This window comes from Chelonoidis abingdonii, chromosome 1 (assembly GCF_003597395.2).
Source record: "Chelonoidis abingdonii isolate Lonesome George chromosome 1, CheloAbing_2.0, whole genome shotgun sequence".
In the NCBI taxonomy this organism is placed as follows: domain Eukaryota; kingdom Metazoa; phylum Chordata; order Testudines; family Testudinidae; genus Chelonoidis; species Chelonoidis abingdonii.
In genome coordinates, this window is record NC_133769.1 from 238,170,466 (window position 1) to 238,193,559 (window position 23,094).

The 23,094-nt window shown below is 38.4% G+C and overlaps 1 protein-coding gene across 1 annotated transcript in view; it reads left to right on the forward strand.

Moving 5' to 3' along the window:
* Window positions 1-18,950, forward strand: part of ANOS1 (anosmin 1) — a 191,056-nt gene extending 172,106 nt beyond the window's left edge. The window contains exons 10-14 of the mRNA XM_032790052.2: window positions 5,244-5,338; window positions 8,554-8,725; window positions 11,128-11,348; window positions 14,269-14,410; window positions 18,005-18,950. Of these exons, the coding sequence (XP_032645943.1) occupies window positions 5,244-5,338; window positions 8,554-8,725; window positions 11,128-11,348; window positions 14,269-14,410; window positions 18,005-18,063 (689 nt within the window). The 3' untranslated portion in view covers window positions 18,064-18,950. The remainder of the gene's footprint in view (window positions 1-5,243; window positions 5,339-8,553; window positions 8,726-11,127; window positions 11,349-14,268; window positions 14,411-18,004) is intronic.
* Window positions 18,951-23,094: the final 4,144 nt, after the last annotated feature.

Consider the following 23,094-nt stretch of genomic DNA (forward strand, 5'->3'; position numbering starts at 1 on the left):
GTACCAGCTGCTCCAAGAAGCAGTCATTTAAAGTATTGAGAAATTTTGTCTCTGCATTTCATCCTGAGGTGACATGTACCCAGTCAATATGGGGATAATTGAAATCCCCCACTATTATTGAGTTCTTTATCTTTAATTCTTTTAATTCTTTCTTTTTAATTCTTTAATTAGTTCTTTTTCTTTAATCTCCCTTAGATTAGAGAGGCTGTCAAAATTGTGCAAACCTGGCAATTTAAGTTGGGTATGCAGAGAGAATTGGAATTTAAAGGAAAGTCTGCAGAAAACTGTGACTGGCTTTGGTGAAACTCTGAAAACTTAAGATGAATGTTTTGGACGTGCTATCCATACAAGCTGTAGCCTGTCACTAAGTTCATTGTTTTCAAGCACGCCTTGTCTGGTGGACTCTTTTAAATAAGTTTTCACAGTCCATTTGCTCATAAACAAATTGCCTCATATGGAGAGCAAGAGTATCCTGGCTGGCACTCATTGGTACTCTTACACTAACATGTGTCAATAAACATGCACAGAACTGAATAACAATAAGAATACTATACCCAACCTCATATATAATGCTTTTCAGCCATAGAGCTCCTTACCTAGGAGCTCAGTATCATTAACCCCATTTTACAGATGGGTAAACTAGAGGGCACAGAGATGAACTGACTTGCCCAACGGTTCCCAGCAGTCCAGTGTGATAGCTGGTAGTAGAATCCAGCATTTCCAAGTCCCAGTCCAGTGCTCTATCCTCTAGGTTGCATGAGCTCAAATACAAGGAAATAAATGCCCTTTTCTCTCTCAGAACAATAGTGAGTCACGCTGGTTTGGTGGGGTGGGACTATCATACTGCTACTGCCCACACTATACCAATACCTATTCTAGCTATGGGAAAGACTTCAGTTTCCTAGATTGTTGTCCTGACACCCTGCAGCAGCAAAACATTCAACTGTGATGTAGGAAAAAAAGCATCTGAGGCAAAGAAAGAAGTTGTCTGTAGTAACATGATAGAAAAAATAAACCACATTCGATAAATTATTCACATAGCCAGCGCCAGGAGGAAAACACAGCAGAACAGAAACATGGAGTATGTTGGCAGAGAAAATGAGTAGGGGTTACTTATTTTGTTAAGTTTTTTACTATTATTTTGTTTATTTTACAATCAACTTTAGAATCGTTTTAACCAAAAATCCCAGCTGAGTAGTAACAATATCAACTAAAATTGTTTTTGGAATTCAAAACAAAACTAAGAGCTTCAAACACTGGTTTGAGATTACAAGATTTAGCAGATGTAGGCTATATGCCTACAGGTCTGGAGTTACCCATATCTAGCCTTATTTTAAAAAGGTTTTAACGGTTTAGGCAAAGCATTCCAAACCTGGGTGCTTTAAGTTGGAATTCTAAATCCATATTTATGCTCCTGAATAAAAATGACCTGAGTCTGAAAGGTGCTGAGCTTCTGGAGCTCCCCAGGACTTTAGTAGAAGTTAAGGGTGCTCGGTAGAGAAGCTTGAAAAATTCCAATTATTTGGCACTGGAAGTTTAAATAAAAGAAATCTTCTTTTCATTTTTGTCACAATTTCCTATTGATTACTCAGTTTTGTAATTAAAATTGAAATTTTGGGGTTTAGAAATGTTAAAACATTGTTTTCTGTTTGTTTTGTGTAAAAAAACCCCTAGCAAATTATGTCTTTGATTTTTGTTTTGTTTTTTTGCAAAAATCTAAATTACTTTTAATCTAAAACTTTTAAGTGAGTTGTAGTGCTTGGCACCTCTGAAAATCAACTCACTTCTATTCAGGCACCTAGACATGGATATAGGGCATCTATTTAGGAAAGCGTTTAAGCACACGCTTAAATCCATCCCAATTCAAGGTAGTAAGGCAGCATGTTTTTGTTAGTCTCTTTAATTTCAAAAGTTATAGCTACAAGGAATAGCAAGGTTTTCTGCTAAAACTAGCTATGATAATAAAATAATCTTACTGCATATTGGCTATTCTTACTAATATTAACTTCACAAACAACTTTTCATCTGTGACTTCCAGGCATGACTATAGATTACAGTGAATTAACTTCAACCGTCTATGATTCTGAATCATGAGCCTTGGTGACTCTGCCGTTAGATTAAACAGCAGCTTGAATTGGTTGCCCCTTGCATTAACAGCAAGAGTTACTATTGCAATGTTTATAGTTGATAGATGAACAAAAAAATCCAAAGAAAAGTAAAGTAGTGATCTCTGTAGGGACTAATGCATGTTGCTGATGGGAAAAGCTACAGTAAGTTTTTCTTTTGCATGTGTTTAACTCTCACAGATGTACACTATCTTATAGATAAAAACCCTAGAGTCACACAATGTACACTCATAGTTAGCACCCTAATAAAGAAAAAGGAAATGTATTTTCAAAGGTTTTGAAAAGTTTCTCACTAGGTTTGGCTTTCATACCTCAGATACACTAGATCTATTTGTTTTCAAATATATTCAGATATAGTTATTCTTAAAGGTGATGTTGTTACTAAACGTGTATCCTGCATAAACAAAGCATGATTTTTTTAATATCTGTTACTCTGCCAAAGCAAAAGCATCCCTCCAACCATTGAAAAAGTGCATTGCTAAACTAATCTCCTACATTTCAGTTTTCTATCCCAAATCATGGATGCTATAAAGTTGTGTTTTTTGTTGGTGGGTTTTGGGGTTATTATTATTTTTTTATTTCCTTTCAATCTTCTTGCTAGCCAAAATGCCTGAACTCTTTTTTCGCTCAAACTTTCCAAAAATGTCCAGAGACCATACCGGGAAAATTTTAGTCCCAAATTTAGGAAAATCAGCTCAGTGAAAAAGACCTTTTAGAATGGAAATACAGCAAGTAACCTTAACTGTATCTATTACTATTCATGCATTCCAGCCATGATTGGTTATATATATGTTGAAACAAGTATTTGAAGTAATATGAACTGTTTATAAAACTAAAAAAAAAGAAGGAATATGTTTTCGGTGTGGCAGTTATGTCTTGGGGATCAGTAGTCAGGTTGTTATTGGGATATGAAATGTGAATGATAACAAAAAAACCAAACAAACAGAAAACATGAGCAGTAATTAGAGATATTATAGACTTTCTTCACACCAGCCCAGCAACAATCTCATTTGAATCCAGCAGCAGGAAGCTTCTTGGAAAGTTGTGCTTTGAGTTCACTTCTTAGCTTCCCGGCCCATGTAGAGAGGCAAAGAGGTTACCACTGCCTGAATGGATAGGCAGGAAGGAAGAAAGGAATGAGGTGTGAGCAGGGTATGTGTATGCCCAAGTGCAAAGATCAGATTACAGGTGGGGAGCTAGACAGAGCCCCACAGTTCCCATAGAATTTCCTACCTGCCCAAAACCTGGAAATACATTAAATATTGTGTTGAAAGCCTAATTTAATGAGATTTCCAGACAGGATTAGCTCAACTCCATACTGGTCAGTTAGGATACTGCAAGGTTCATAGAATCATAGAAATGTATGACTGACAGGGACTTTGAAAGGTCATCAAGTCCAGCTCCATCTTTCACTGGTTGTTCATGTGGAGGTGTTCAATGGCCTATCTGAAATATTAGTGGTCTTCTCTGGTTCTTGGTGGACAGGTAACCAGGCCTCATTCAATCCGTGACAAAGCCAACAGCAATACTTTCATGTAATGACTAGCGAGTGTATTGAATTTAAAGTTTGAATGGATCTATAAATGGTCAGTAAATTGCTGATTATCAGATAGTAGGAGATCAATAAGAAGATTCACTATACTGTCATTCATCAGAGACTTCAGATGGGTAATAGAATAGTACTGAGTTTTCAGTTCTCTATATGACAGATGATGGACTGCATGTCCTATGTGTTTGTCTCAGGAGAGGGAGCAAACAGAGAACAGGCAATAATTGAATGACTCAGAACAGATGAAATCACATGAGACCTACTTGGAGATGCACTGTGAGTGTGTATCTCACTCTGACAGGTACGTCTAATGGCAAAGCCACAATGGTCAGATTCAAGTGAGAACACCTACATTTAAAAAAAAAATGACAGAAAATAATTAGAACACAGCTGAGTGTTTTTTCATTCATTTCTTATTGAAAACCTTTGGGCTATGAGAGCAGTCATGAAAATAATTAGCATATATGTTTTTATGAAGACAACAGCTACAAAAACCCATTTTGAACAAACTTCCAATCAGTCTTTCTTACCAAATACAATTTGTGCTAGCTTCAGAGATCATTTATTTTCTCTTTAATTTGTAATCCCTCTCTTCTGCTTCCAAATTGCTCATAGCAGTCTATTGCCAGATCAACCCTAAAGCCATCAAAGGTATTTCTTTTCCATTTCAGAAAACCATAATCATGCACTTGGCATGAGCAACTCTGGTGTATCAAGTTAATGACTGTAATAGCCATTTAATTTTATAGCCACTATGCACAGAAATGTGAATACTCCAGGAAAACAACAAGATGCATTTATACTACCATGTCTCAGTTCTTCATTGCTCTTTGTTTTGCCCTAGTCTGCTTTATCATACAGTCTGGATTGAGAGGAATGATTATAAATTTTATGCCTGCCACTACAATTCTGTATGGAGCTCTCAGAGAATTTTTACTAAAAATCACACTAATAATTATGAAATTGCTGTTGTAGAGTCTGTATCATTGAAGTCACAGGAGTTTTGCCACTGGCTTCAATGACAGCAAGAGCAAGCCTTTAATATTGTTCCTAAGAGCTGTGACTAGACTTTCAGTTGGCCACATGTGGAGGTGGTTTCATGATACATTCTGAAAGTATAAGGTTCAGGGAAATTTTCACACATGTCCAAACACAGATTTACTGAATGATGCCATGCAGCAGCATTGCAATGTTCTCACAACGAAAACAGTTACAGACAGTTGGCACTGAGTCATTCCCATCATTCCCAAGATGTTTGGCAGCATAAACCATGGGGATTTTTTCTCCCTCTCATCAACACTTAAATTTTTGCTAAATCCCTTTATTTATTTTTTTAGTTCAGCCTTACTGCACTAACACATGGAATAACTTATTGACATGTTTAATATTATCTTCTTTTTGTTCATGGGAACTTTAAATGCTTGTGAGCAGCAAGGAACTGACACTTCCAAAGTTCTTACAATCCCTTGGTTTTATATCCAGAAAAACCTGGAAATCTGCACATGGCAAAGCATAACTGTAATGTATGTTTTCCTCTTCCTTTTTGTATTACTGTTTTGTTCATTTAGACACTAGTATGAGTCGCTATCATGTCCAGTGGTTCCCAGAATCCTGTGTGCACAATGAAACTAAAGGTCCTGAAAAAGCAACTGGCCTGACCTATGTAAGTTGAAATTCAGTCCCTTGCTTAACTTGAAGTGATTTCCAGTCATCAAGGATGGGGAAAAGGAGGAGGGAAGTGATATGTAATAGCATGCAGAATGTTTTCTACCTGTCATTGGTACAGTAGGAGTGGTTTTTGTTTTTTCACTTCATTGCAGAGTAGTGATATATTTGCGTTTGTTGATTTAACCAAACATGAAAGGTAGTCTAAATGAATGTACTGCATTCAAATGCTTTACATGGGTATCTGAGGTGTTCATATTACACTACAAGGCAAACCTGATTCGTGATTAGCGCTCCTGGGAACCACCACTATACAAATACAAATATTGAATATTAATCAATATAAGCAGCTAGGCTTGTTTTCAGACATAGGGAGGATCCACAAGCCAGGCTCCCCCTGAGAAGAGTAAGAGATGAAGAAAAAAACCTCACATGGTAGATGATAGACATTAATGCTGGAAGGTGCAAAGATATCACACTGATTCTCCATCACTGGCAATTTTAAAATCAAGACTGGATTTTTTGTAAAGATATGCTTTAGTTATAACAGGAATTAAAGTCAATGAAGTCTTATGGCCTGTATTATGCAGTAAATCAGACCAGATGATCACAGTGGTCCCTTCTGGCCTTACAGTCGATGAATGGTGGAGTATAAGAACCTGAATAGAAGAGAGAAGCATTCTAAATTATTATAGTTCTGTATAAATAAATATTATATCCCAATTATATTTTAGCAATGACATTTCTTCCTACTGAATGTATTGTCCAATCTAGTACCGCTGTACTCAAGTAATATGCTATACAAAGATTACATTACTAAAATTGACACACCACATTCAAGTCAGTGAATAATGAAGGAAACTTCAAGAAAACTTGATCAGCCTTTCTTTTTCACCCTGTGCCATAATAAGAAGTCAACTCACTGAAGTTAATGGCAAGTAAAGTTAGACTGAATCAAAGGGAATAGTTGGAATTTACTGCTGTCAGAGAGTGAAATACTGTCAATGGATTTAAAAAGAAGATAGATAATTTTGTGATCAATAACAACATTTGGAGTTATGCATGCTAAGGTAAGGGAAAAGTAATATAATTAAATAAGTTTATTGCCACTAGAGGTCAGGAAAGATTTTTTTTCTCCATGAACGGCACTGCACAACTGACCAGGTGTATTATGGTTTCTTGCTTTTCCTGTAAATTATTTTACAATAATTAGTCTAGTCTGATTTGGAAAACCTATGTTTATTTGTAAGTTCCAATCAATACACTGAGATACTGAATATTATTCTAAAATAGTTAAGAAACTACCTTCGATAAACACATGGTTGCAAAGGGCCTGATGCTGAAAACCATATTCCGTTTAGGTCTGATCCTGCTTCCAGTTATGTCAATGGCAAAACTCCCATAGACTTTACTAGATGTACAATCTAACTCTTGAATCATCTTAAATAGGAATTACAGGAGTCAGGTTTTCAGGATCAGCTTCTAATACTGTAATATTCTACTTCGGATGTATCCTGAGCAATCTGATGTGCCAATCAAGGGGCCTAGTCCTACAATACTTACTCATGCCAATAGTTACCTCAGCATCAAAACGGTGATTTGTTTACAAGTGATGTTCTAAAGGGACTGCACTGGAATGTTTCAGTAATCTATTAGTCATGCACTTTTCATGTATGCAGTGTTGCTGTAGCCATGTTGGTTCCAGGATATTAGAGAGACAAGGTGGGTGAGGTAATACCTTTTATTGGACCAACTTCTGTTGATGAGTGAGACAAGCATTCGAGCTTACACAGAGCTCTTCTTCAGATCTGAGAAAGAAAGTCAAAGTGTCACAGCTAAATACAAGGTTTGAACAGATTGTTTAGCATAAGTAGTTAACACAGATTTCAAGGGATCATTCAAGGTGAAGTGGACCGTTAAAATATGTGTTAACTGCTTATGTTAAACAATGCTGTTCAAAGCTTGTATTTAGCCTTGACATTTTGAGTTAATTTCCCAGACCTGAAGAAGAGCTCTGTGGCCTTGGCTACACTGGCGCTTTACGGCTCTGCAACTTCCTCGCTCAGGGGTGTGAAAAAACACACCCCTGAGCGCAGCAAGTTACAGCAAAGTGCCAGTGTAAACAGTGCCCCAGCGCTGGAAGCACGGCTCCCAATGGTGTAAGCTAATGCCCACGGGGAGGTGGAGTACCTGCAGTGCTGGGAGAGCTCTCTCCCAGCACTCGCGCCGCGACCACACTCGCACTTCAAAGCGCTGCCGTGGCAGCACTTTGAAGTTGCAAGTGTAGCCATACCCTGTGTAAGCACATAAGCTTGTCTCTCTCACCAACAGAAGTTGGTCCAATAAATGATATTACTTCATCCACCTTGCCTCTGTAAAGCACTTTCCATGTCAGTAATGAGAAATTACTTAGCTTAACTCCAACACTCTTCAGCTGTTTTCAAACACAGCGTACAAAACTTTCAGAAACACCTAAGTGCCGTAAAGAACTGAAAATCAGTGGGACTTGGGACCCTAAGTCATTTAGATGGCTTTCAGAAATTTTACCAGAAGCTCGAATTTCACTTATTAAACTTGATTTAAACAAAAACACGTATGCAGGGTTTTTCAAAGGTGTCAGGGCTCTTGTTTCGCTGTTGCCTTAACATATACCATATATAACAAATAACATATAACATTGTTTTATTGCTCAGTTGTGGATTCTTTCCTGCTTAGAAGGATAACGTGTTGTATCTAAGGGTGGAGGTAGGATGTCCTCAAGGAAAGACGTATAAGGCCTTCTTGGGATTTGTATGCACGTTAAAAGGAGTTCTTAAATGTAGGTTAAGCCTGTCTTTCATCTCAGCTTAAATCAGCTTCCTTACATTTATTTAATTGGCTTAGCATTTTTCATCCTCACACTGCCATTCCCCACTGCCATCGTGCCAAGGGATTGTTCCCTGTGTTAGAAGTTAGCTACTTTGATGCAGCACGACTAAGATACTCTGTAGGATTGAAGAAAGTATCCAACCACTGTAATAATGTTTTCTGATTATAATTTAATAATAATATAGGCAATATTTGCTTTGTTCTCTGAATAAAAAACACATTTGTATGTGCTAATCATGTAGAGAAAAATGCATTTTACTAGGGGAAAAATCATTTAATCTTATGCCAACATTATGGTTTTAAAAAAAGATTTATTTGCAGCATATACTGTTTTTCTTGGTCTAGGAAAACTACATAATTCTTCAGGACCTGTCATTTTCATGTAAATATAAAGTGACCGTTCAGCCAGCAAGATCTAAAGGTCGTTTGAAGGCTGAAAGTATTTTCTTTACCACCCCACCTTGCTCTGCTCTTAAAGGAAAAAACCACAAGCACATTAGTTGTCCTGCTGAAGGAGGTAAGTCACGGTCTGAAGAACGTGCAGAGTAGATTTCAAGTGCACTTCTAGGCACTCAAAAACAAGTTTTGTAAAGCAATTCTCAAATGTGTTTTGAAAGACTCAGAATAAGTAGAGGAGACTTATTTTTGTGTATCTGGAAGTCCAGGTAATTACCAGGATACCCTGGTAAGTAATGTTTTTCAACATTAAAGATAGGTTTCAGAGTAGCAGCCGTGTTAGTCTGTATCTGCAAAAAGAACAGGGGTACTTGTGGCACCTTAGAGACTAAAAAATTTATTTCAGCATGAGCTTTCGTGAGCTACAGCTCACTTCTTCGGATGCATAGAATGGAACACACAGACAGGAGATATTTATACATACAGAGGACATGAAAAGGTGGAAGTATGCATACCAACAGGAAGAGTCTAATCAATTGAGATGAGCTATCGGGTCAGCAGGAGAAAAAAAACTTTGAAGTGATAATTAAGATGACCCATAGAAGGTGTGAGGAGAACTTAACATAGGGAAATAGATTCAATTAGTGTAATGACCCAACCATTCCCAGTCTCTGTTTAGGCCTGAGTTAATTGTATCTAATTTGCATATTAATTCGAGTTCAGCAGTCTCTCTTTGGAGTCTGTTTTTGAAGTTTTTTTGTTGCAAAATTGCCACCTTCAAGTCTGTCACTGAGTGGTTAGAGAGGTTGAAGTGTTCTCCCACTGGTTTTTGAATGTTATGATTCCTGATGTCAGATTTGTGTCCATTTATTCTTGCATAGAGACACTGTCTAGTTTGGCCAATGTACATGCAGAGGGGCATTGCTTCACATGATGGCATATATCACATGTAGATATGCCATCATGTGAACCAGCAATGCCCCTCTGCCATGTACATTGGCCAAACCGGACAGTCTCTATCACAAAAGAATAAATGGACACAAATCTGACATCAGGAATCATAACATTCAAAAACCAGTGGGAGAACACTTCAACCTCTCTAACCACTCAGTGACAGACTTGAAGGTGGCAATTTTGCAACAAAAAAACTTCAAAAACAGACTCCAAAGAGAGACTGCTGAACTCGAATTTAATATGCAAATTAGATACAATTAACTCAGGCTTAAACAGAGACTGGGAATGGTTGGGTCATTACACTAATTGAATCTATTTCCCTATGTTAAGGTCTCCTCACACCTTCTATGGGTCATCTTAATTATCACTTCAAAAGTTTTTTTTCTCTTGCTGATGATAGCTCATCTCAATTCATTAGATTCTTCCTGTTGGTATGCATACTTCCACCTTTTCATGTTCTCTGTATGTATAAAATAAATGTCTCCTGTCTGTGTGTTCCATTCTATGCATCTGAAGAAGTGAGCTGTAGCTCACGAAAGCTCATGCTGAAATAAATTTGTTAGTCTCTAAGGTGCAACAACATTAAAGAGTCTTTGAACTCTTTTAGTAGGATATATGTCTAACAAATACTTTCAAAAATTTTCCTCGTTACAAATGCAATCAAATTAAATACATAGAGGTGTGGTTTTACCAACTTGACAAGGCTATCATAGTTTTGGTTGGTCACTTAGATAAGAATTTCAGGGAAATATTCAAGTATACATTATAGCAGTATTATTGTAGCAATGATTTACATTGCTATTCTTTTTTTAAGTACTTGTTTGTGCTGGAAAGTTTTAACAGTTATACAGATAGAATTATACAGATATTAGTTATACCTTTATAATCCACCTCGTGAATGCTCTTATTCCAGTATAAGAAGGCTGTTTTTGGTCTAACTTATCCCCTTTCCCAAATAAGCTATAGCAAAAAATTAAAAATTAAATAAAAATTTTAAAAAGCATTTTTATACTAGTATAAATGTCCACACCGAGAGTTATACTGGAATAACTGTATCAGTTTAAATTCAAACCCTAGGTTATATCCAAAACTACTTTCCTGTGCTGACAAGGCCCAAGGCCGTACGTTTTAATCGCCAGTGCTTTGCACCTTGTGTAGTTATTTACACCTGTCCAAAGTGAATGTAAAATGCCCCCATTTTGAATTGGCAGATTGCATGCCACTTTGCATTCACTTTGCACAGGTAAGTGACCAAACAAAATATAAGTCAGTTAATAATCAAGCTATGGGACTATACTGTACTTTTTACCAGATGCAATACTGAGACGTTACCTTGAAACTCTCCTAAAACTCCTATAGTTTATGCTGTTGCCTCTTCAGAAGTATCTTAAGAAAAGTATCTTAAGAAAAGAGGTGGCAAAAAGTTGGCATCGTCCAGAGTAAACTAGATAAAGAATTGCCATAGACACGTCAAGAAACAGACTGTGACCCTGGGATCTCAAGCTATCTTAACACTATTTCAACTGTTCCTCAAAATATAACTTATCTTCTTGCCTCAAATTCTTGCAGCATCAGTTCTCCCTAAAGTGCTGGCCAAACCCGAGAATCTATCTGCCTCTTTCATTGTTCAGGAAGTAAATATTACTGGTCACTTTTCATGGAAGATATCAAAGGCAAATCTTCATCAGCCCATGACAGGTTTTCAAGTCACCTGGGCAGAGGTTACTACAGAGAGCAGACAAAACAGCTTACCCAACAGCATCATTTCCCAATCACAGATACTGCCAGCAGTAAGTTTGTTTTCTTTTTATTGCTAGGGGCATTGCATGTTTGTGTGCATGGCTAATTTTGTATTTTTAGTCACGATTTAGCTGCCAGGCACCATGTGTGTCTGAGCAGAAAATGGGTTCACTTTCCCCCCCCTTGTTTGGGATACGTCTCCAGAACAACTACTCATCTCGATGACACATCAAACATTGTAATGTGTGTGATTGTCAAATTAGCAACCATATTTGAGATATGCCTTAATGAAGGCAAAGATCATCTAGGCAGCAGAAGATATTTTTCTTTTGATGATCAGGCCACTCTGTTCCTAGGATAGTAAGGATTTGTTAATTCTTTGATATCCAGGATGGGAAACTTAGTGGGGTTACCCTGAATGCAAGATAATTTCTCTCTCCTTTGTGTTAACCTTCCTTCTGGATATGTGCTTTGTGGAAAATAAAGCTCTTCTCCCTTTTCTGCAAATTTGGACCAAGGTATAAAGGGACACACTCTCACACTGACCGAGAGGGGACTAACAAGTTTCTCTGGGCCTGTTCAACACTAACAAGATGCAGGTGTGAGACTTGTTCTACCAGGGTGGATGGGGGAAGGGAGCAAGGAGCTTAAAAGGGAAAAGCTGCCACAGGAGGGCTGCGGGAAGAGGAAAAAGGCTGCCCTGCTTCAGCTTGGCTTGCTGAGAAGGAGACAAATAAATAATAAATTAATGGAGATATCCTATCTCCTAGAACTGGAAGGGACCTTGAAAGGTCATTAAGTCCAGCCCCCCTGCCTTCAGGGTCAAACCACTGAGCTATCCCTCCCTCTACCCTGCCCCCCACCCCCCAGGAGGGAAAGCAGCACTGTTTCTATCTGTCACTGAATAACAAACCTCATTGCTCCTGAAGATGCACAACCCAGCTGCAGAGCAGCATGCCCCATGGAGAAGCTGGAGGTGGACCCTGTTTAGACTAAGCCTAAAGGGCTGACTCAAGAAGACTGCCTGAGATCCAGGTCATCCTTACTTCTCTTTAATTTCCCACAGACTCCCCTCTCCCAGAAGAGAAGAAAGAGGGGAGGGAACTTTTCTTTAGTTTGTTTGCAGGGACGACGAGGTGGGGGGGAAGCTGGTACAAATTACTGTGGCCCAGCGATCCAGAAGGGGGCCTGGGGTCCGGCTTTGTCAGCCCTGTTTAGCTGATCCGCCGTTGCTGGGGGGCCCAAATTTTTTTTTCCACCGGGGCCCAAACCTGCTCTTTGCAGCCCTGTTTGTTTGCTCCAAGAATCCCTTTGGGCATCTGTGAGGAAGTGAGAGAAAGCCATTGCAAGGACCTGAAGCAGGGTCTGGAGGGAACTTGAGGGGATCCCTGCCCCCCTTACATAGACAGTTAAATAATGATAATTCAAAATAGAACTAGGTCTCTGTTTATATAAAGTGTGAGAAGATTTAACTTACACTATTCCCCCTTTTCTTTGCAAGGGCTCCAGTTCCTCCTGTAGTAGTAGCAGCAGCAAGCAGGAGGGAGGCCATTCAAGAGGTGTTGCCAACTTCACCAGAGGCAGAGGTTGCCACTAAGCACCCAATGACAGGGTCGGCTTTAGGAAGTGCGGGGCCCAATTCCCCGGAATCGGCCGAATCGGCCTAAAGCCGGCCCTGCCCTGTGGTGTTTCCATTGACTTCAGTGAGCTAGATGAGAACAAGTGTGCTGCGCATACTTTAAATGCTCTGTCTGTTGCCTGCCAGAAGAAATTGCTGTGCCAATTCCTAGAATGCTAGGTGTAGCTACCAGGTGGAGCTTACTTTGTGTTTGTTCAGTGTTTGGTTCCACAGACATTAGTTTAATGACACTAGTTCAGTCCTAGGACTACTCCAGTGGATGGTTGTCTGGTGATTCAGCAGCCCAAACGAACTTGGGAAGAAGTTGAATTGAAGGTCTGATTCTTCACTGCATTTCCTTGAGTCATTTACAAGTGTGCATTCTCATTTGGAAGTGTTTTACACCTAATTTGCACTTATTTGTTTGACTGTAAATGATCGCACAGGGTTCAAAGCAGTGAAAAGTCTGGCCCAGGGTTAATTAATATTTCAACTCTCTCCACTTCAAAAATGGGATTAAAAATTCAGGGCCTGTTCATTAGCCTGGGTAGCTGAGTGGATCTATACTAATTTTCACCAGCGGAGGCTTTTGCCCTTGACTCAAAAAGACCATCAGTTTACAAATCAATGGCAACTAAAGACAAACATTGGCTTCTATAAAATATTTTACGAGACATACAATGTACTTGTTATCTGAAAAGTAAATAAAACCTAGAAATAAACTTAGTTCATGACACTGACACTTTAATTTCAGGAAACTGACTAGAAAATTGAAGTTGGAAGTATCTGGAAGTGGCATAAGTTATCTTTAACTATAGGGAAAGCTGTATGTTAAGGGACAAGGGAAAAATGTCCTATAGGTGAACTCTATGAGTATGTTTACACTAGAAACGTTACAACTTCAGGGCTGCAGCTGTGCCACGATAGCACTGACTCTTACTACAGTGACAGAAAGGGTTCTTCCGTTGACCTAGCTGTGTCTACACTTGGGTTATGGTTGGCTTAACTACTTCTTTCATGGGTATGAATGTAGCTAGGTTGATCTAAGATTTAGGTGTAGACAAGGCCTGAGAACTGGCTTTTTTTCAAATTCTTGCTCTACCAAGTATTTTTGATACCAACTCTTTAGGAACATGCTAACCAAACCAAAAGAGTAGTGAACTATATAAGGAATGTATGAAATCATTAAAACAAAATCTTAAGAAAACAATCTGTGGGAGTTGCAACACAATTTTAAAACAAGTATGTATGTGAAAAAGAAAGTATCTACTTAATGTACAATGTCTGGATGGATCAATTGTGTCTATTATTTCTGGTAGACATAAGAATTTATTCCATTCATATATTTTTAGGATCATTATGTGCTGACTGTCCCCAACCTGAGGCCATCAACACTTTACCGATTAGAAGTGCAAGTGCTGACAACAGGCGGGGAGGGACCAGCTACAATAAAATCTTTCCGAACACCTGATCTGCTGCCATCTTCACCATATAGTAAGTGTTGTGACATAAAAGTATTTGCACTAGCATACGTGCAGAGAAAGGCACTTAAAACATTGTCTACTGCAACAATTAAAACAAAGTCATGGGATTCTACTGCTCTAACCCTTTATACAGTGAGCAGTCTTAAACTGTTCTGTTTTTAGAGATATTATGGATTCCAGGGATAGTCCCAATAATTAAAATGGAGAATCCTGCTGGAACATTTAATAGCTCTGAACCCACAATAAACTTTTGAATTGCATCCACTGTATGTTTACCACACAGTTTTTGTTGTTTTTCCCCATATATAAATACATATAAAGGGTAAATGAACCCAATAATTTTAGAGTATTTAGCGCAGAATAATGCTATTGTTGCTCATAATCACTGTCTTCCCACTAATGTAACACTGCAAATTTTCACCAAGGCTTAGTAGAAACAACGGCTAAAAAATAAAAATCAGAGCCACAAACTGTTAACCAAGAGACGTTAGTAAATACTCTGTTATGATATCTAATGATCAGTTACGCAAATATTGGTTCAAGTTAAAAACAAACAATCCACCTATTTGGTATTATAGGTTAAGATAGTAGCTCAGATTATCAGCCTCCAAAACTTGTTAAATTCAGGTCGCTCTTTGAGGGGGGAAAAACTGCAAAAAGGTAGTTTAAGTGATCTGGTGATATTATCTCAGGACCTCAGGGTCATGTTGAGGCCATTGCAAAGTATTGCAGCAAAGAAAATACACATGTGGCACAGCCAGTGCATTGCTTTGCGAGAAATCTATGGATAAGACATCTGGGATACAGAGGTGCTGTAGAGAGAAATGCAAGTAGTAAATAATTGGCTGAATTTAGGAATTAAGAGTTCTACAGTGATCTGAGGTTTAGAATACAGGGTATCTGACTTCTTGGTTATCTTGAAATCCAGACTAGATTAGAAGTGATCCAAAGCCTGTACTGTTTCCTGGCTTTCTGATGACCTATATGCACATATTTCCATGTGTCCAGATCTCTCCTCCCCCTCAAAAAAGTTCCCATGACAATTGGCAGCCTAATCTCAGAGACCAAGAATTGAGAGGAAATGGAAATTTTACTATCCCATAGCAATGGAACCTACAGGACAGGGTTGAGGAGCGTTATTAGAGCAGCATGGGAATTTTGCACTGTACTGCTCATTCTGTGCATCTTCAATCCTAAATATGATCAATGCATCACCTAGTGTGAGCACTGAAGTCACTTTGAAACAAAAGAATTGGAAGTAATTTCTAAGGTCCTGATCATCCCACTGCACCAGACGTATCCACCAAGGAGGCTGGAAGTGCCATGAAATTACCATCAGAGTTTCCAAGACATTGTTCCTGCAGCAGGAGATTGAGAGACTCAAAGGCAGAGAAAAAAGTAACTTAAAGAACTTACCAGTACGCTGGAGTCCTGAGCGGGGGTGTGGCCTCAATCGGAAGAGATGGAGCCTTTCAAAATTTAAAGGCCCTGGGGCTCCAGCTGTGGCTGGGAGCCCCAGGGCCTTTAAATCATCCTGGAGCTACCAGCTACAGTGGGGGTGGGCGCCCTGGAGCTCAGGGGCAAATTAAAGGGCCCAGGGCTCCTGCTACTTGGAGCTTCGGGGACAACAGGACTCGGGCAGTGATTTAAAGGAGCTGGGGCTCCGGCCGCTGCGGGGAGCTCTGGGCCCTTTAAATCCCCGCCCAAGCCTGGCTGCCAGAGCTCCGGGGGTGATTTAAAGAGCCCAGGGCTCCCTGCAACAGCTGGAGCCCAGGGCCCTTTAAATCACCGCCGGAGATGCAGGTCCAGTCTGGACCATACTGGCTTACTTCCACCTCTGCTCAAAGGAAAAATTTATATTGCTCTGTGAAAGAGTGGATTCCTCTGAGATCCTCCAAGAGTGTCCACCTGCAGATCCTATGTCACTTTATTTCTGCTCTGCTGCTTGTGCACCTGTCCCACTACAATGCAGCTATACAGCAAAGTTATGCTATTAAGAACTATCCTACCTAGTTTATCCAGAACCCCAGTAACGGGGCATCCACAAAACAGAGAGGAAAATTATTGGTTCTTCAGACAATGTTAATTTTGGGGAGTATTTCACACTAGAAAGGATTGATGGGCAGATAGCGTATAATTCCACCAGCGCCCCCTTGACCTCTTTCTTCTCCCCACTCTGTGGATCTGGAACTCCATGGAGCTGCCATGGAGCGACATCAAGGGAGAAGGGTGAGTGATGTCACTCAGAGATAGAAACCTCCATTCCATGTCCCCTCTAGCAGAATTCCACTGGTTTTTCATCTCCTCCATCTGCAGAGGGGCTAATGTGGCTCTACCCATATGACGTCAAATACATAAAAAATGTAATATCTAGAGGTGAAAGATTCTGAATCCTATTAGCTATCCCCTGAGCCATGGAGTCCATTAGTCCCAAACCCATGAATAGATACCATAGTACGATGTTTAGAGCTTCATAGCATAGCAACACTTAACAGATGCATAATTAGCTCTTATCAGTGTTTCCAGTCAAAGCCCTGAGTTGTAGGGTATTTGCCACTGATTTCAGTTGAAGTTTACATAGTAATATATGAACTGTGGTTATTTTCTTCTCCCCTGGAAAGACTGTGACCCCAAGTCATTGCACATTATTTCAGTTAATATTGTAAATTGATTGCACAATATAAACAAAAAAGGCAAGTATGTTATTCATTAGATAATAAATGATGCCTAAATTTATTTTTCTCTGCCTTTTTATGCAGTTAGATTTTAAGAAGTTGCTTACAACAAAATACTATTTTCTAAGCATTTAGAATAATTCAGGTTAATTTTATGGGAACCAAAGAAATATCTAACAAATTAGTCCTGATCCGACAAAATAATTGACCTACTTGGATCCTTCCACCCTTGCAGAATTCCACTGAAGTCATATGAACTGTGTGTGAGCATGTGTCAGAACTGGCAGAGTTTTTTTCAGGTTCAGGGCCTTGTATGCAATTATTCCACTGAAAGGATGGATGGTCAAGTGGTTACAGTGGCAATCTGGGCTGTAAGAGACCCCGCTTCTAGTCTTGCTCTGCTGCAGACATTCTGTGTAAGTCACCTGGTATTTCAGCTTTCTGCCTGTGAAAGGGGGATAATAGCATTGCCCTGCCCTATAGAGATGTTGTGGGGATAAAAATGTTAAAGATTGGGAGATGCTCAGATACTATGGCAGGGGTCGGCAACCTCTGGCATGCAGCTCGCCAGGGTTTGTTTATCTGTCACGTCGGCAGGTTTGGCCGATCGCAGTGCCCACTGGCCGCTGTTCGCCATCCCAGGCCAATGCAGGAGGGAGGAAGTCGCGACCAGCACATCCCTCGGCTCACAGCATTTCCCGCCATCCCCATTGGCCTGGGACAGCGAACTGTGGCTAGTGGGAGCTGTGATCTGCCGAACCTGCTGACACGGCAGATAAACAAACTGGCTCGGCCCTCCAGGGTGCTTACCCTGGCGAGCCGCATGCCAGAGGTCGCTGACCCCTGTACTACGGTGATGGGTGCCTAATTATTTTATCGTGTATACAACAAGGGTTAAAAGTGGTGCATACCCTTTCTTCTTTACTTAGGACCTCATCTGAAACAGCACCATCCACATCACTACAAGCCACCCCCAGAAAAACACTAGACTGCTTCAGATGATTAAACAAATAACTGAGAGAAAAACTGAGCTCCCACAAGAAGACCAGAAAAATGCACATCTGTAGGAACAATGAATCAATTTTTTCCAGTGGAAGTTATCTTCCTATATGATTTGTAGCTACTTCTACATAGTTTAAGCATGAAGAATAGTATTTGTACCAATGCCAGAATGAAATGTACAGCAACTATCATGACAGTACCACCCCTGTTCTGCTAACTGAAGATTGCATCCAATTCAACACATCTGAGAAAAATCAAATATATGTTTGTTGTAATAACATTTTGTTTCCTAGGTTTAAAGTACATTGAAGGGGTGCAGTGAATAACAGAGGGTTTTGTTTTGCTAATCTTTATAACAATATCTGAGACATTGTTCTCTTATGTATACATAACTTTGAAAGCCAGAGGCCAGATCTTCAGCTGGGGTAAATTAGCATCTCTCAGTTGAACTCAGTGGAGCTGAGCCAATTTACATCAGCTAAGCCTATACAGTAAATACAGTTTGCCATTAAAGGAGATCTCCATTTATCTAAAATAAGTGCACAACCAAATAAATAGGAATAACAGATACATACAGTTCAGTCTGCAATGGAAGCTACTATTAACTTAACAACAAAAGTAGATCGTACTAGCTGATATATTTTCTTAGTAATATATCTATATTTTGTGTGGAAATGGTATCATGAAGCTCTCTCCTTAACAAAATGTGTTAACAAGGGAGATTTTCAAAGGCATAATTTGCAGTTAGGTGCCTAACTTCCATTGATGTTCTATAGTAGCTGGACACATGCCTTTGAAAATCTCCCCCAATTTTTTTTTTACATATATATTGAAGAGAATCCTGTATTTTCCCTGTTAGAGAACTAAATAGTGAATGTTCACATTTTAGACATCAACATTCCAAAGCACGTGTTGTGTTACTTTGGGGTTTCTTTGGCTTTTGGATGTGCATATCTATTTTCACCAAGGATCTTTTGAACAGCAGAATGGATGTGCTGGCTACATGGTACTCCGCTCACAGAATTATGTGACAATACATTGATGTCTGGAAGTCATTCGCTTGTAATTTATTTGACTGCATTTTTCAAATTCAGGCATGAAGGGTACCCTGTTTTCTAACCATAAGGGAATGCAGGTGACCTTATTGTGCAATGTAAACAGGAAGAGTAATTTGCCACAGAGAGACAGTCTTCAGTAGTAAAGAGAAACTGCTTGGCTTTATAATCAGAATGATGGAAAATTTGCCTCTATACACTGTGGCCATACAAATAATCCTGATGACGCAAACTCATGTCCAAAAAATTGCTGTCTCTGCATTCTCATGTGCAGATTCCATTACACATCTTTAAATGAGAATAATACATCTCAAGATTTCTGTAACTTGAAATTGACAAATAACTTCATGGAATCCCCCAACAAGAAGTGCCACAAAAACAAACAAACCCAAATCTAACTACAGATAAAGTTTCTGTACTTGACTTCTTCCTCAGATACCCTCAGAGGAGGAAATACTCCTTGTCAAAACAACAATAAATATTATGAAGAACACCAAATAAAAAGATAACATAACTGTGCCTGAGACTGAAAGAAAATGGTTATGCTCAGTATACCACAGCACAGAAGAAATTCAAATACAGATCATCTGCATTGAAAAGATTTGACTAGGCTGATGCTACCAAGAGTCAAGAGCCCCACTGCAATTTATGTCTAGTTTGTTCATTCAGTTTTTCCAGTATTTGAATTTTTTTTTAAAAAAAAAAAGACAACTCAGAGATTATTGCATTAATTTTGCCTTTCTCTTTTTATTTTCTCTGGTACCTTTTTGATATATGCACCCATGGAGCAGTAACTCGTCAGAGCTGTCTTTAGGGTACAAGTCTTTGGCCTTGGATAGTTACTTCACAAGGGCTGTTCATGCTTTGGAGCTACAAAACAAACAAACAAGCAAAACCCTAACACATACCATAACTTCTCTTCCCTATTACATAATGCGAGCAAACTTTGAAGGGAACCGTAACTGACAGAAACTCCACAATTTTCACTCAACTGACATGCATCTAGGTACACAGGTCTTCAGAAATAAATTACTAAATCTATGCAATTTGAATAGGACCAAGTCATGGCACAATTTATACATATAAATTACATAGGACATAAGTAAGGCTAGGAAAGTACTCTGGAGTTAGACTATGTCACCGAATTCCCTTAGGCTTCTCAGCTTAAATTTTTTGGCCAGATTCTATTCTCTGTAGTGCTGGAATAAATCTAGAATAAATTGACTGATGTTAACGAAGTTATGCTGAATTCACATTGATGTAACTGAGTCCAGAATTTGTCTCTCTGTCTTTTTGAAATCCAAGTTGATGGCAAACCTTGGCTTCAAGAAGATAGAACCTGGCAAATTAACAGCTCTTGATTATTTTACGATAGGTCTTGATTGTTCAGTGGAATGTCATATACCTCCAAATGGTTTGAGCTGTTTGCAAGATTTGTTACTTTTTCTTAATTGGATGTTTGAGGAGGAGACTAAAGTTCATTAAAATATTTATAAAATAGTCTGGAGGTTTTTATATATTTATATAAAGGTAAATTATTTATTATAGGACCAATCAGCCTAACTCAGGCAAAACTGTCTTTGAAGAACTGCTGTTGAGTTTTGCCTGAGTAAGGCCAGCAGGATTTGACTCTTTATATTTTGGAGATAAAGGTGAAGGGCATGGGAGTGGAATGAACAGATTATGGTTTATAAATAGATGATTAAGACGTTAATCTTACTCTTTAATAATCAGTTTCTCAACTCAACATTCAGCTGTAGAAATTTCATGGGAATAAATGATCCTGAAATCTTATGAGTTAACCAAACCATCAACACATGAGGCATTAAATGACATCTTATTTGTTCTTAAATACCAGCCATTTTCATATAATTATTTGAATTTAACATCATATATTTGAAGACTTCTTTGCCTAGATCCAGTGGGAGTTAGGCACCTCAATACCTTGAGGATATGGGTCTTAGTGTCTAATTCATAAATCCTCATTTACTGAATTGTACAGGGTTTTTTACTGTCTAAACTTTATGACTAGTCTAAATCATGCTAACATTGCATTCAGCAATGGAGTTTGAAATCACTACTTGAGATTTTTAGTTAGAAATTTTTTTTCTCAGTTTCTCAGTAATCAAGGTCAAATATGGATAGTGGGATATTTCTAGGTACGCTGCTCTTTTACACCCATATATTACTAATTTACTTATCATACTATTCTGATTGATTTATCAGTTAAATCCTGGATGGCATACATTTTGTTTGCTAATGGAAAATTATAGGATTATGCCATTTTTTGCTCTAACATTAGAAGCTATTTTTTACATTGAATGCGGTTTAAAAATGAGATTTTTTTTCTTATGGCAGTTAATTTTTGAGCTTTTGATAGAGCAGAGTAAGGACTAGAAAATATTTTTATCTTAAAACTTAAAAAGAGAAAGGTTGTACCATACAATTATGGGTGCCATGTGGTATTCACTGGTAATATTGTTGAAGGGGACAAGAACTTCTTACAAATAAAAGGTCAGAACTTCAAGATACTAAACACCCTCAGCTTTCATAGCATTTCTCTGTAGTTGAGGGCATAATGCAGCAACTCCCAGGTGGCACTAGTATCACACACAAAATCAAAGAAACACTGGTCTATTCTTGCACCATTAATGCAAATGGAAATTTTACCATTGCCTTCAGTGGAAGCAAGATTGAGGCTGAAATATTCCATGGGTCTAATCTGAATTCCTTTCCCACCCAACACTCTCATTGAAATCAGTCAGAGTTCTGGATATAGAAGCCTTGCTTCAGGAAAGCATTTCTATTCAGGACAGAAATTAAATGCATGCTTAACTGCATTGATGTTAATAGGACATAAGCACATGTTTAAATTAAACATGTGCTTAATTCTGTCTTGAATAGGAATGGATTTAAGCACGCCCTTAAGTGCTGTCCTAAATAAGCACCTTAAAGAACATAGGATAAGGCCCAGACTGTTTTAAGTCCCCTGTACAACACTCCTAGAAAATTTATTTTTGCCCTATGTATCTGTAAAGCTAGCTGTGATATTGACTTATTTATTAATTCCTTTTCTTTCCCTGTATGCCAAGTATATTCTAACATTTTTATCAGTACCTGTGAACATCAATTACTATAAATACTGTTATGCAAACTTGTGCATTGTAACCCGGAATCTGATGCTAATAAGCTGTTGCATGTAGTTTAAGTAAATAAATAAAAACTTTATTTAAAAATGTAAATGAATACCTGCAGATGTGGGTGATGGTTATATATGGTTTTGCATGCCCAAACTCATTGTTCAGTTATAGGCATGAAGTGTAATGACTGTCTTACCTCTACTGAATATATTAGTAAGGTACAATTTACAAAGTAATTAACAGAGGTCTATATGTGAAATAATTTTTCCTTTTTACTTAATTATATTGTAATGCAGAGATGACAGAAGTACTTATCTGTTGCCCAAATTGGCTGTAGAAATTATGTTCCTATAACTATCATTTAAAGTCAATATTTATTTATGTATGTAATACAGAAAGGTTGATTTGTGTGTATGTGTATGTCTATCATGTTATTTAGAGCAAAAATGCTTCTTGTAAAAACATTTTGTAAAAAACAATGTAATTGTAAATAGAGTCTGATATTCTGTTACTCAGTATTTTCATGTTTAGAATTTGTACATACTGTTTAAGTAATAAACTATCCTTCTACATGGAAATGTAGCTTTATTATCTCCTGCAGAAACAGCTTATGCTTTTGCTTCTATTAATTCCTAGTCTTATCCTCTTCTTCCATAAATCAGCTTTAAACTGCATATCTTTTCTGTGTCCATGTGTCTCATATCAGGTTCTGGAGAATGTTAATAAGAAAGCATCCTATTTTAATTAAGTATTTCAGAGCTTGACAGTCATCACCTCACAAGGCTTTCATCACATTTGAAATCATTATTCATAGTTTCGAAG